This window comes from Nansenia antarctica, assembly GCF_963989245.1.
Source record: "Nansenia antarctica genome assembly, chromosome: 8".
In the NCBI taxonomy this organism is placed as follows: domain Eukaryota; kingdom Metazoa; phylum Chordata; class Actinopteri; order Argentiniformes; family Microstomatidae; genus Nansenia; species Nansenia antarctica.
The window spans coordinates 6,106,426-6,119,311 of NC_137678.1; the positions used below are offsets into that span (position 1 = coordinate 6,106,426).

Sequence of the window (12,886 nt, forward strand, 5' to 3'; positions counted from 1 at the left end):
CACTAGTTGGCCGCTTGTAAATTACTCTCCTACACAGAAAAACGGCAAAATAGCTTCATACTAGCTTATCCTGATGTGATTTTGAAAATGTAAGGATACTGGGTGGTAGAACGCACACAAGTCATGAAAGGAGGGTCCTAAAATTTGATTGAGTGCAAAGATAGAACATTTTTCTTTTCTCACAGGGGTCAAATGACCCCTCATGGCTGATTAAGTGTTGTTCAGCATCGTTTGAGTAAACAATGACTGAGTCAGTCCGTCTAGACCAGGGGTATTCAATTACAAATTCAGTTGGGCCAGATTTGAAAACCAAGACATTTTGCTGGGCCAGACATTTTCAGCGACCAGTAGCCTAGGCACCAGGTAATGACACATTTCAAACCAACACAAATGAATGTAGGCCTAATGAAATACAAGCAGTTTATTTATAGTTTTCCTTTTAAATTAGGTAACATCTGACACAGGCACGTCAAAAAGACTTGACTGAACACAATAAAAGAGCTGTAATTGAACAGAACCTAATAGCAATACTTTTTTCACTTTCTAGGTAAAACAACAACATTTTGGTCTCAACTGACCCATGCACATCTCAAAGTGCACAAAAAAGTGTACATATACCAATAAAAAAAAAGTCCTTTTGTAAAATAAACATTTTGGTCATAGCTGACCCAGGCACATCACAAAGTGCTTTTAACTGAATGAAAATAACCATCAATGCCTTGAGTGCACAATTAAACAAGTTACAGTTACAGTTAAACAATAACATTGAATCTAATCTAATCTAATCTTACCCTGCTGACTTTCTTAGTGTGAGAAGTGACATTTTTTATTCTGAACAAGAGCAGTGACATTTGGCTCATAAGATGTCAATGCAATCCGAAGGCATTGGTGAAGAGTACTGTTAGTCAGGGAACAACGAGAGCTGCTTTTTATTGTGTTCATGTGTGAAAAGCTTGCTTCACAGGTGTATGTTGATCCAAACATACTGAGCACATGGATTGCTACTTTCTTAATGTTAGGGAACTGGTGCACGTTGACATCACTCCAAAACTTCGCAGGTCCATTAGTGCGAAGCTCCTGTGCCATGGTTAAGGATGACTGCATGTCAACAAGTTCAAGTACGAATTTCCCCTCGTCGATGGAAGGCACCACTCCCTTTCCTCTGGTGGATAAGTCCCCTTCTATTGTAGCAGTGAACGGGTCTCTGGCAAAGCCCATCACCTCTGCGGGCAGAGCAAGCCCATCCAGTCGACCAGCAAAGTTCTCTTTCAACCTCGCAATGAAATCAGTCATCACATCTGTGATTTGTGCCGGGGATGAGACGCATTTGCGGAGCGTTGGAAAATGCAGCATTCTGCCGGTGCACAAGTCGGCCGCGAAAAGGTCCAGTTTGATTTGAAACGCGCGCGTCTGTTCCACAAGATCAATCACAGTTTTGTCTCTGCTTTGTAGCCCCACATTTAGGTCATTCAGGTGTTTGAACATGTCGCTCAGAAAGCAGACATCAGCCATGAAGTTGTCATCCAGTATGCGATTCAAGTGTGTTTCTGCCTGTTGAATCTCTACTAGACCTTGCAGAATCTAATCAATAGGTAATAACTGGGGACGACACGTCGAACTTCAGGTCTTCACTCGAGCACGCTTTATTACAGAATTCCCTGGCCTGAGGGGCGTGGCACACAGAATGAACTGCGTGGCACACAGAATGAACTGGCCTGAGGGGCGTGGCAATCATAGACATGACACTGCCTTCGTTTGCTTGCTGCTGCGGAGGAAAGTTGTAATCTCCTCTCTGAGATCACAGAAACGCTCCAGTGCCTTGCCTTTGGACAGCCACCTGACGTCGTTGTGCAAAAGCAGGTCGTGGTGCTCAGCAGACATTTCTGACAGCAGCTTGCGGAATAAGCGATGTTGGAGGCTCGAAGTGGAGCGAATAAAATTAATTGTAGCCATCACGTTGTCCATTGTTGTTTTAAGCTCCCAGCTGAGTTTTGCGCACAACACCGTCTGATGCACAATGCAGTGAGTGTAAGGATGTTATCTGAGGTGCAACAGCGGACCAGCGTGCTGTCAAACCATTTACTCTCCCTGTCATGGATGGAGCCCCATCCGTCACAAGCATTCCCACACGCTTCATATCTAGACCATTGTCTTTGAAAAATTCTGAAATGTTCTTAAAGACTATCTCGCCAGTTGTGTGTCCTTCTAACGGCAGTAAACCGAGCAATTCCTCTCGGAAGCATTTGCCGTCAAAAAACGGACATATATGCACAATTGTGCGATATCGGTTCTGTCTGTGGACTCGTCTACTGCTATAGACATAACATCAGCTTTCTTCAGTTCTTTTAACAGTGTTTCAAACACATCTGTAGCAAGAATTTCAACCCTGCGAATGTTTGAAGTGTCTGACAGGGGAACGTTTTTAATAGCAGATGACACACTCGTTTTAATTTTGCTGTCAATTATCACTTCATCTATGACGGCCAGCATACAGTCTTTCATGGTTTCAGAATCAGTGAATGGCCTTTTCTTCTTTGCTAAGATCCAGGAAACACGAAGGGATGCTGCTGTACCTCTCTCTTGGGCTGTGCATGTCCGTACCGTTGTACAGCTCCGATTGTAGGATGCAATCAAACTCTGCACTTTTGCAGCCCTCTCCTGAGATCCCTCTGGAAAGTTGGCCCGGAAAGTCGGGTGTTTCTCGATGTGGTGCCTCCGAATATTGTAATCTTTAAGTACCGCAACGCACTCATTGCATATTAAACACATCGGTTTGGCATTTGGACTTTGTGGTAAAATAAACACGTATTTTTCAGTCCAGGCAGAGTTAAACCGACGGTTTTCATCGTCAATTTTGCGTTTCAGGGTGGAGAAAGTCGAAGACATTTTTGGAGTTGATATCGGACTTCTAGCTAGCCTGCCTACAGAACGTGAATATAACGCTCTAGCAACAGTCAACCCAATCAGGGCATTGTTTGTTAAAGTGTGTCTAGCAACGTTATATTAAACAATGCCCTGATTGGGTTGACTGTTCACACGCTCACACGTCACACCTTGCCACGCCCAATGCGTGATATTTGAGAGCCCTGGTGTTATATTCACGTTCTGTAGGCTACTATTGTATTGTAACGATCCTGTATGAGACCCGTTAACAGCTCCACCAAGGGAGTTAACTCTCTTGGTCTAATGGTTAGCGCGGTCGTCGGTTATGCGGGAGATCGGGGTTCGATTCCCGCATGGAGCGAGTTACACTACCAAGTCTCCGTTCGCTACAGTATAAACACTCGCGAAATACGTTTTTCTCTGCTTTTATGGCTGGGCCAATCGGGGGTCGCGTCTGGGCCGCATGCGGCCCGTGGGCCGCTAATTGAATAGGCCTGGTCTAGACCATCGTTTCTCAACAGGGGCGATACCGCCCCCCAGGGGGCGTTCAGACAACATCGGGGGGCGCTGGAACAGATATTTTTAAAAGGGGGGCGTTGAGGTGTTCTTGGGGGTCGTTCGCGCATTAAGTCTTTTTCTCATGAAAAACAGCTGTCAGCAGTGTTATTACGGGTACGTTCGTAAATGCACGAACTGTCATTTCGCTCGGACAAACCGTGTTTTCAGTCAGAGCACCCATCTCTGAGCGCTCCCAGAGCGCAGTGCTCTGAACTTGGCTGGGCTCTGTGACGCAGACACACGTAGCACAGCGCCCCAAAAAATAAAAGTGAGTGTCATCAAGAAGATGAAGCTAAAAACTCAGCTAGCAAAGGCAGAGCTTTTGATAGTTTCCAATGTGTCTGGGTAAGCTGCATTGTAGAAGGATCTTGACAGTTCATGTACAGTGCAGAAATTGCAATACTATGCTAGTCTACAATAGAAAGAAACCCGGTTCATCCCATCTGTAACGTATTGTTGACCATGGATGCACCATAGCTAATGCTAGCACAAGCCAACTTTCAATGCCCAACTTCTATGAGTGTTTTCATTGTAGGCTATGCTTGAGTGACATATGTTTCAGTTTGTGGGCTCATTGTAATTGTTGGCTATAAGCCAGAGAGAACATTTCTTATTTTAGTTTTGACAGTACATGTCCCCGCCGGTGACGTAAGCCTGTCGTGCCAAATACTCCCTCCCCGCGTATACACACTACCCTCTGCGCTTACGCATTCACTTTGTTCGCTTCCTTTCAATACAGCTTATTTAATTTAGTTACAATTAGTGCTAATACCATACCACCATACCAGAACATCACAGCAGGAACAACCTATCTCAAACAAGCGATCGTAGTCCGGAAAGGGCTCTCTCGCTTACCAATAATCGAACCTAGAGAAATCAGCTACGAATGTCCCCTCCCCTCGCAGGTTCATCACAGTATATTACATAAATGTATTACTGTTAAGTGTTGTTGTGGATGTTATCCCTAGTGCCATTCTGAGGTTAGCATTGCGATGTGTTCGTCTTAACGTTCACAAACTAAAATATACGATCGCTTTTTGTGATATGTTGGTCCTCTTGTGATGTCCTGGAAACGAACACATAAGCACTCCGAACAGCTGCAGCGTCTTTTGTTGCTATAGGAAACCACTACTCTACTTGCGATTGATCAGCTGTCAGCAGTGTTATTACGGGTACGTTCGTAAATGCACGAACGGTCAGTTCGCTCGGACAAAACCGTGTTTTCAGTCAGAGCGCCCATCTCTGAGCGCTCCCAGAGCGCAGAGCTCTGAACTTTGGAACTTTGTTAAGGTTTGATATGAGAAATTCGAACTAAGTGGTCAGTTTATGAAAATAATACCTTAGAATACTAATAAATATTAAAATAAATAGCCCCCTAGCGTTTGCCGCCATATTGTGACACCACCGCCCCAAAGTCCAATAAAAAATGAATAAATATTAGCATCATAAAACAGCAATTTGGCGAAATGCAACACCAGCACACTTAAAAAACTAACAATGTTAGTGGTAATGTACAGTTTTGTAGCCTACTGTTTGTTCTGCACCGGACGTGTTCCTAGCAGTCTGTTTGTATTCTCTGATCTTGTCTAAGTTTGTTCAACACTCAGAAACAGCATTTTTATTCACATTCACATTCGCTTTTCTGCTCTCTGGTAAACTAATGATAATGATATTCCAACTGCCCAGTTAAATCAAATCTATTATTTGGCATTCATTGACATGCTTTTTAAATGATATAAGACAGAATATTAGTCAACGTTAATATTCAGGGAAGAAAATAAGCCTACTTTTTTTTGATGGGGGGCGGTAAGAGACCTGGATAATGGACAGGGGGGCGCTGGCCCAAAAAAGGTTGAGAACCACTGGTCAAGACGAAGGCATCTGCTAAATGACTAAAGGCTGAACGGAAAGGAAAATAAAAATCATCCATGTGGTTTACCTTCTCCAGGTCAGTCAGCTTCTCCTGGAGTTGCCGCTTCTCCGTCTCCGCCTTGGACAGAACCTGTCTCACCTGCCGCACCTCCTCCTCCAGGCCAGAGATACGCACTGCAGAGAGAGAGAGAGACCGGAGAGAGACAGGTGACATCATCACCTGGATTTTTTGATCAGATCGCAGAGCGTCTGGTTGCTCGTGGTTGACTAGCTACAGAGGCTGGTTCTGAGACGGTGGGACCTTTGGGGGTGACCAGGGACTCTCGTGGGGCCGTGATACAAATCTGAACCAAGAGGAGCTAAAGAGCTAAGTGCTAGTTTAACATTAGCTTGTTCAAAAAAGGCAACTGATAACTCTGATGTCATAATGGAGGCCCAAGCCATTTTCAACCAAGAAGAGGAACGGGAAGGTAGTCATCTCTACCCTGCGACCCAGGTGGGACTTCCACCCAGCCTTCATCAAAAACATAAACGCTGAAATATCCAGAGAGTGTGCAATGAAGCAAAATGTATACTTGGCGGCCCACCCCACCCTGGACGAGTACAGTTTATATGACCTAGTGCACATCTTCAAGGCAACAGTCCCCATTTTTGCAAAGACCCTGAAGGACGTCGCACTAGACCGCAGACCGAACACATCCTACAGGAGCAACAGAGACCATCAGACCACCACCTCACACAGACCATCATCTAGACGACCTGCTGCATCCAGAGAACACCCTGCTGCATCCGGAGGACACCCTGCTGCATCCAGAGGACAGACTGCTGCATCCAGAGAACACCCTGGTGCATCTAGAGGACACCCTGCTACATCTAGAGGACACCCTGCTGCATCTAGAGGACACCCTGCTGCATCTAGAGGACACCCTGCTACATCTAGAGGACACCCTGCTACATCTAGAGGACAGCCTGCTGCATCTAGAGGACACCCTGCTACATCTAGAGGACACCCTGCTACATCTAGAGGACACCCTGCTACATCTAGAGGACAGCCTGCTACACCCAGAGGTCTCCCGGCTGCACCAAATAGACACCCTGCTGCACCCCAGGCCAGGCCCACCCCGCCACTGCCATCCCCATACCACACATATGCGCAGGCTGTGAACAGAGGAAGCCCAAAACCTACACCTAGCAGAGCCCCACCCTACGACCTGAGCATACACCAGATGCTCAGTGAGCTCTACGCAGTCATGGTCCGGGACTAAAACCATTAGAACAAAAACAACATGGAATACAAATCTTTAACAATTTCATCCTGGAACATTCAAGGTCTGAGGTCGACTGCCTTTGGCATTAAGAGCAGAAACCCAGACTTCACGAAAGAAATGTCAAACACAGGAGTTTTTAAAATGTTATCCTACAGGAGACATGGTATAGAGGAGATGGTCCCACTGGCTGTCCCGCCAACTATAGAGAGCTGGTAGTACCATCCACCAAGCTACCTGGGATCAGACAGGGACGAGACTCGGGAGGTATCCTAATATGGCACAAATTAGAACTCTCTCACTCCATCACACCAATCAAAACAGGAGCTTTCTACATATGGCTAGAAATAAATAAGGAACTTACCTCAACCGAGAAAAATATCCTCCTGTGTGCTACATACATCCCCCCAATTGAATCCCCATATTTTAAAGATTACATGTTCTCCATCCTAGAGGAGGAAATTAACCATTTCCAGTCCTGTGGTCACATTGTAGTCTGTGGAGACCTCAACGCCAGGACAGGACGAGAACCTGACACTCTCAGCACACAGGGTGACAAACACCTACCAGGAGGTGGTAACATCCCCTCCCCAATATGCCCCCCCAGACACAGCTACGACAAGGCAACAAACAAACATGGGTCACAACTCCTACAGCTCTGTCGTTCACTGGGACTGTACATCGGGGACTGAGTCGAGGAGACTCCTATGGTAGGTACACCTACAGCTCATCTCTGGGTAACAGTACAGTAGATTACTTCATCACTGACCTTAGCCTGGTGACTCTCAGAGCGTTCACAATCAGCCCATTAACACCCCTGTCAGACCACAGCAAAACCACAGTCTACCTGAACAGTTCAACACCCAATCATGAAGTAGTAAAACCTACCAAACTACACACTATTAAAAAATACTACAAATGGAAGGAAGGTAGTGTTGAAACATATCAAAACGCTATTAGACGACAACAAGTTCAATCACTATTAGACCAGTTCCTGAAAAAAACCTTTCAATACAACAGTGAAGGTGTAAACAAGGCAGTAGAAAACCGTAATAATATATTTGACCTTTCAGCCTCCTTATCTGACCTAAAGGCCTCAAATAGAAAACCCCTCAGAAATAACAACAATGACAAATGGTTCGACAACGCGTGTCAAAACCTCAGAAAGGAACTAAGGAACCTATCAAACCATAAACATAGAGACCCAGACAACCAGAGCACACGTCTTCACTATGGTGAAACATTAAAACTGTATAAAAATACATTAAAGACAAAAAGGGACCATCATGTTAGAAACCAGCTACACTCTATAGAGGAATCCATAAAAACAAACAAATTCTGGGAAAAATGGAACACTCTAAATAAACAAAAACATGAGGATCTACCCATCCAAAATGGAGATATATGGGTAAATCACTTCTCCAATCTCTTTGGTCCAATAGAGAAAAATAAACAGCAAAGACACATACAAGATAAACTACAAAGTTTAGAGTCAGCCATAAAAGACTACCAGAACCCGCTAGACTCTCCAATTACACTAAAGCAGTGGTCACCAACCTTTTTAAGCCCAAGATCCCTGACCTCGGCCTTGGTGAAGGCAAGATCTACCTATTGAAGCGTTGAGAGAAAAAGACAGCCAAGATAGTACTTTAAACTTAATGACGTTTATTTGCCTGTATTTTAATTAGATGCAATGCATTGGTCCAACATTAAAATTGATGCAACAACAACAAAAAGACTGTATCAAGCATATCAGGCAGCTGTCTTGCTTTAAGAATTGTACATAACTGAAATTCAATTCAAAGTTTGATTATGTCATTTCATTACAACACAAAAAAATAAAGGCATGGAATGATGGAATGGAGGAATGTATGATAAAATAATTTTGTTCATAGTAACGTTAGCTGACATTCTTGACATTTTGACACTTGACTGACTTAATTATTATTCTTACTTATTAACATTGACAAGCATATTTACAATTAGCATTTTATAAAGTAGAATTGTAATGTGTACTTTCTCAGTCAGTGCTAAGTGCAGTCATCTTATGCAGCATCACTTTTCACATCAAAACAAAAGTAAAACTAATGTGTACTTTCTCATATTATTAACATTGACAAACATATTTACAAGTATAGCATTTTATAAAGTAGAACTGTAATGTGTACTTGTGTCTCAGTCAGTGCTAAGTGCAGTCATCTTATGCAGCATTACTTTTCACATCGAAACAGTCATGTTACTCACTCAAGTCAGTGTGATGGTTGTGACTGGATACTGTCTACAAGTGCTTTGTAGTTTGGCTCATAGCTACTGACTGCCAGTCTGAGACAGTCTGTGAGGTGTCTGTCAGTAAGGCGGCTCCTGTACTTTGATTTGATTATTTTCATCTGTGAAAATGACATTTCACAGAGATATGTGGATCCAAAGTAGGCACTCACTCTTAGTGCACATGCAGTGAGAAGAGGAAACTTCTCTCTGCTGACAAGTCCCCAAAAGTCACTGTCCCTTGACCTGGCTTTCAGCTCTATGTCATTTAGTAAATCAACCACTTGGCAAAGTAAATACTTGCTGGAATTTGGCTGCTACCTGCTCTATATCAAAGGGCACAAATGGGTTTGAGACAAATGCAGCAATATCTCCCATGACATCTAACTCACCAAAACGCCGATTGAACTCTGTTGCCAGTTTGTCCAGGGGAGCACAGTACTGCTCAGGGTGAAAAGCATCATTGTCTTCCAAGGCCTGTGCCATTTTCTCCAGGTTGGGAAAGTGTGTCAGCCTCCCATTCTTTAGGTGTGTGTGGTCCAAACACAGAGCTTGGCCTTGAACCCATTTACTGCGCTTATCATGTGGGGAAGGTGTCGGTCTTTTCCCTGCAGCTCGTAGTTGAGTGCGTTCAGTTTTGCGGTTATGTCTGTCAGGAACCCCAGGTCCAGTAGCCACGCATCGTCTGCCAGTTCCTTGTGCTCCTCGTTTCTTGTAAGTAAGTAGGCCTAAGTAAGTAAGGCTTTATTTATACAGCGCCTTTCATACAAGAAATGCAGCTCAAAGTGCTTTACAACAGGAATAAGAACATAAAGTGAATAAAAACATATATAAAAACATATACATGCATAGAATGAATATAAAAGCAGGGGAAAACAGTAAAAAGAAAAGGTAAAGATCTGACTTTCCACACCAATTTAAGTCCTTTGCCTATGAAAATATTTACTACCACTTGCCTTGTCGACAGGAACGTCTTGATCTCGGGCAGCAAGTCGACAAATCGCTGCAGCACTTTGCCGCGACTCAACCACCGCACATCAGCATGTAAGTAAGCAGCGTCGAGCTCGTCCAATAACGCTTTGAATAAGCGGTGCTGAAGCGCTTTCGCTCGAATCGAGTTGACTGGTTTCACCACCAGTGTCATTACATGGGAAAAGTCCAACACCTTACCAGCCAAGGCCTGCTGATGGATCACACAGTGATAATTGACGAAGGAGGGAAAATCAGGGTCATTACGACACAGTCCAATAAATCCATTGCGCGCACCGCGCATTGCTGGGGCCCCGTCAGTAGTAATCGCCACTAGTTTATGAATGGGTATGTCATTTTCACCGACATATTTTTTGAACTCATTGTAAATATCCACACCCCTCGTTTTCTCCTTTAAGTGCAAAAGAGTGAAGAAATCCTCCTTTGTTGTAGAATCCTGGAAAACCATTTTGACAAATGTTTTTTTTGCGAGTCACGTAGCAGTACTATTCTCTTATCTGATTGGTCACTTTCATGCAGCATTTGCGACACAACAGTCAGAGAGAGAGAGAGAGAGAGAGAGAGAGAGGCGCGTGCAAAACATAGGCTCTTTGTGTATTTATAAAAAAAAAAAAAAAAACTTTTTTTATTTTTTATTTTTTTATTTATCAATCAAAGATCTACAGGGAAAGTCTCAAAGATCGACCAGTCGATCGCGATCGACGGGTTGGTGACCACTACACTAAAGGAAGTACAGGACAAAATAAATTCACTCGAAACCAAGAAGGCCTGTGGTGTCGATGGCATCCTAAATGAAATGCTAAAATTCACAGACGTCAAATTCCAATTGGCTATATTAAAACTCTTCAACATTGTCCTTAGCTCTGGGATCTTCCCCAATATTTGGAACCAAGGATTGATAACGCCGCTCCACAAAAGTGGAGATAAATCTGATCCAAATAACTACCGCGGGATCCAGTGTTTCCCCTAGGTTTGCTGCCTTGGGAGGGTGGCATGGATCCTCCACCTCCACCCCCCCCCCCCCCCCCCGCTGTGAAATGTTAATTTCTCCCCCCCCCCCCACAATTAGTGTAACAGATTAGTAACAGAACAAGTTATCTCTGTAAAATCATAATATCAATTATGTGACTAGAACAAATATGATAATTTATAGACTTTATTGTTGAGCCACAAAGCCATCACTTATTTTTTATCAATTGTTTTACTGTTTTGACACTATAACAATCTTGACTTCACTATCTGTCCACTTTCTCACCTGGTTCTTCCTGCTCTTGCTCTCTCATCCAGTGGTGTAGTCTAGTTTTTTCTAGTGGGTATACTGTGATTTTGCCCTCCCAGTCAGAGAGACACCTGTCCCGTAGCGACACCCCATAAGCACCACCACACTCACTTATGCATACAGTATGCATCTACACCGGTGTTTGCTGCCTTGGGGGGGGGGCATGGACTGTACTTGTACATCAAGCTGCCTCACGCTACAGAAACAGGAGATAGGCTCCTGCCCCCTAAGCCTAACCATCGGTTCTCAAGGCTACTTATGTGGTCTTGACTACATGTCCACTTTCTCACCTGGTTCTTGCTGTCTCTCTCTCTCTGGTGTGATGACACCATCCTGCTCTCTCTCATTCTCTCCCTCTCTATCCTCCTCTCTCCCTCTTTTGCTGTCAACCAAAAGGCAAATATAACAACCAGAGTATTTACATTGAATTCAAATCAAATCATAACATCATTCTAATTGAATATTGGGTTGCTGTGGGCAATAGAGTCAGATACTGTCTTTACTTACTCTCTCACCTGGAAGAAAATCGTATGTCCACACTTTCTAGTCACAATAATAACGACTAATTTGAACCAACTTTCTCTGTCAGAACACAGTAATTATACAGTAATTATATTTGCTAACGTTTCAACTTGCTTACTTTCTTCTGCAGAGCTTTCACCCTGCAAAAACTCTCTCGCGTCGCACGTGCACACAAAACAAAAACAAAACAATTCTCCAGCGGCATGAAGCTGTGTGTGGAGGTCTGGCCCGCCCACCCCAAGGCAATTGTAGGGGAAATACTGAGACTAGCATTCTGAACGACTGGTTATGCGATAACAAACATGTCAGGAAGTAAGTGCTTCGTAACACAGACGGGGTGAATTTTATGAATAAAAGTGTGAAAGTTCTGTCACAAAACGCCGTTACGTATCCTCGCGCATTTGTTAGTGGGTATACGCAAATCCTTGTCCTTTCCTAGTGGGTATACGGCGTAGTCCTGCGTATCACGTAGACTACACCACTGCTCTCATCCTCTCTCTCTCTCTGTGTCATCTCCATCCTCCTCTCTCCCTCTTTGCACTGACAATCACACACAAACATATGTGACAGGGTCTGGTTAAAAAGTCTGCAAGTCTGGCAACATAATTTTTCAGTTTTTTTACTACCTTTCATTATCTACCTGTCATCTGTCAGTGATGACATGCTGACATGTTTAAATAGCAAAAATGTTTTGCTAATTCAAGATTCATGTTTTTGTATTGCCATGTGTGTCAAACGTTTATTACATCCTATTACAAGTAATGAAGGGGGGTGCTGAGGGTGCTGCACCAGAACCATAGGTTCTCAAGGCTACTTGTGGTCTTGACTACCTGTCCACTTTCTCACCTGGTTCTTGCTGTCTCTTTGGTCTCCTGACTCCATCCTGCTCTCGCTCCTCCTCCTCTTCCTCTCTATCCTCCTCTCTCCGTCTTTTGCTGTCCACCGAAAGGCAAACATAACAACCAGAATATGTATAATCTAATAAGAGGTATAAATTGATCCATATCAATTTATAACATCATTCTAATTGTATATTGGGTTGCTGTGGGCAATGCAGTCAGATAATGTCATTTTGACTTGACTCTCACCTGAAAAACAATCTTATGTCCATCTATGGAAAAACATTTCCAATGAGTGAGGGTTTGTTCCAATGCTTCAATCCACTTTTTTTATTGTATTTTATTACCATAAAGCCCAATTCTAGCAGAATAAGACATATGTGACGCAACGTCATCGAACTGCGATGTGGGCG

General features: G+C 43.7%; 1 protein-coding gene across 1 annotated transcript in view; it reads right to left on the reverse strand.

The window, feature by feature from the left end:
• The window catches only part of LOC308163777 (rho-associated protein kinase 2-like), a gene marked incomplete at both ends in the record, with an annotated part of 111,137 nt that extends 101,808 nt beyond the window's left edge, over positions 1–9,329 (reverse strand). Inside the window, 2 exons of the mRNA XM_080537965.1 lie at positions 5,381–5,487; positions 9,236–9,329. Coding sequence (XP_080394091.1) covers positions 5,381–5,487; positions 9,236–9,329 — 201 coding nt within the window. The remainder of the gene's footprint in view (positions 1–5,380; positions 5,488–9,235) is intronic.
• Positions 9,330–12,886: the final 3,557 nt, after the last annotated feature.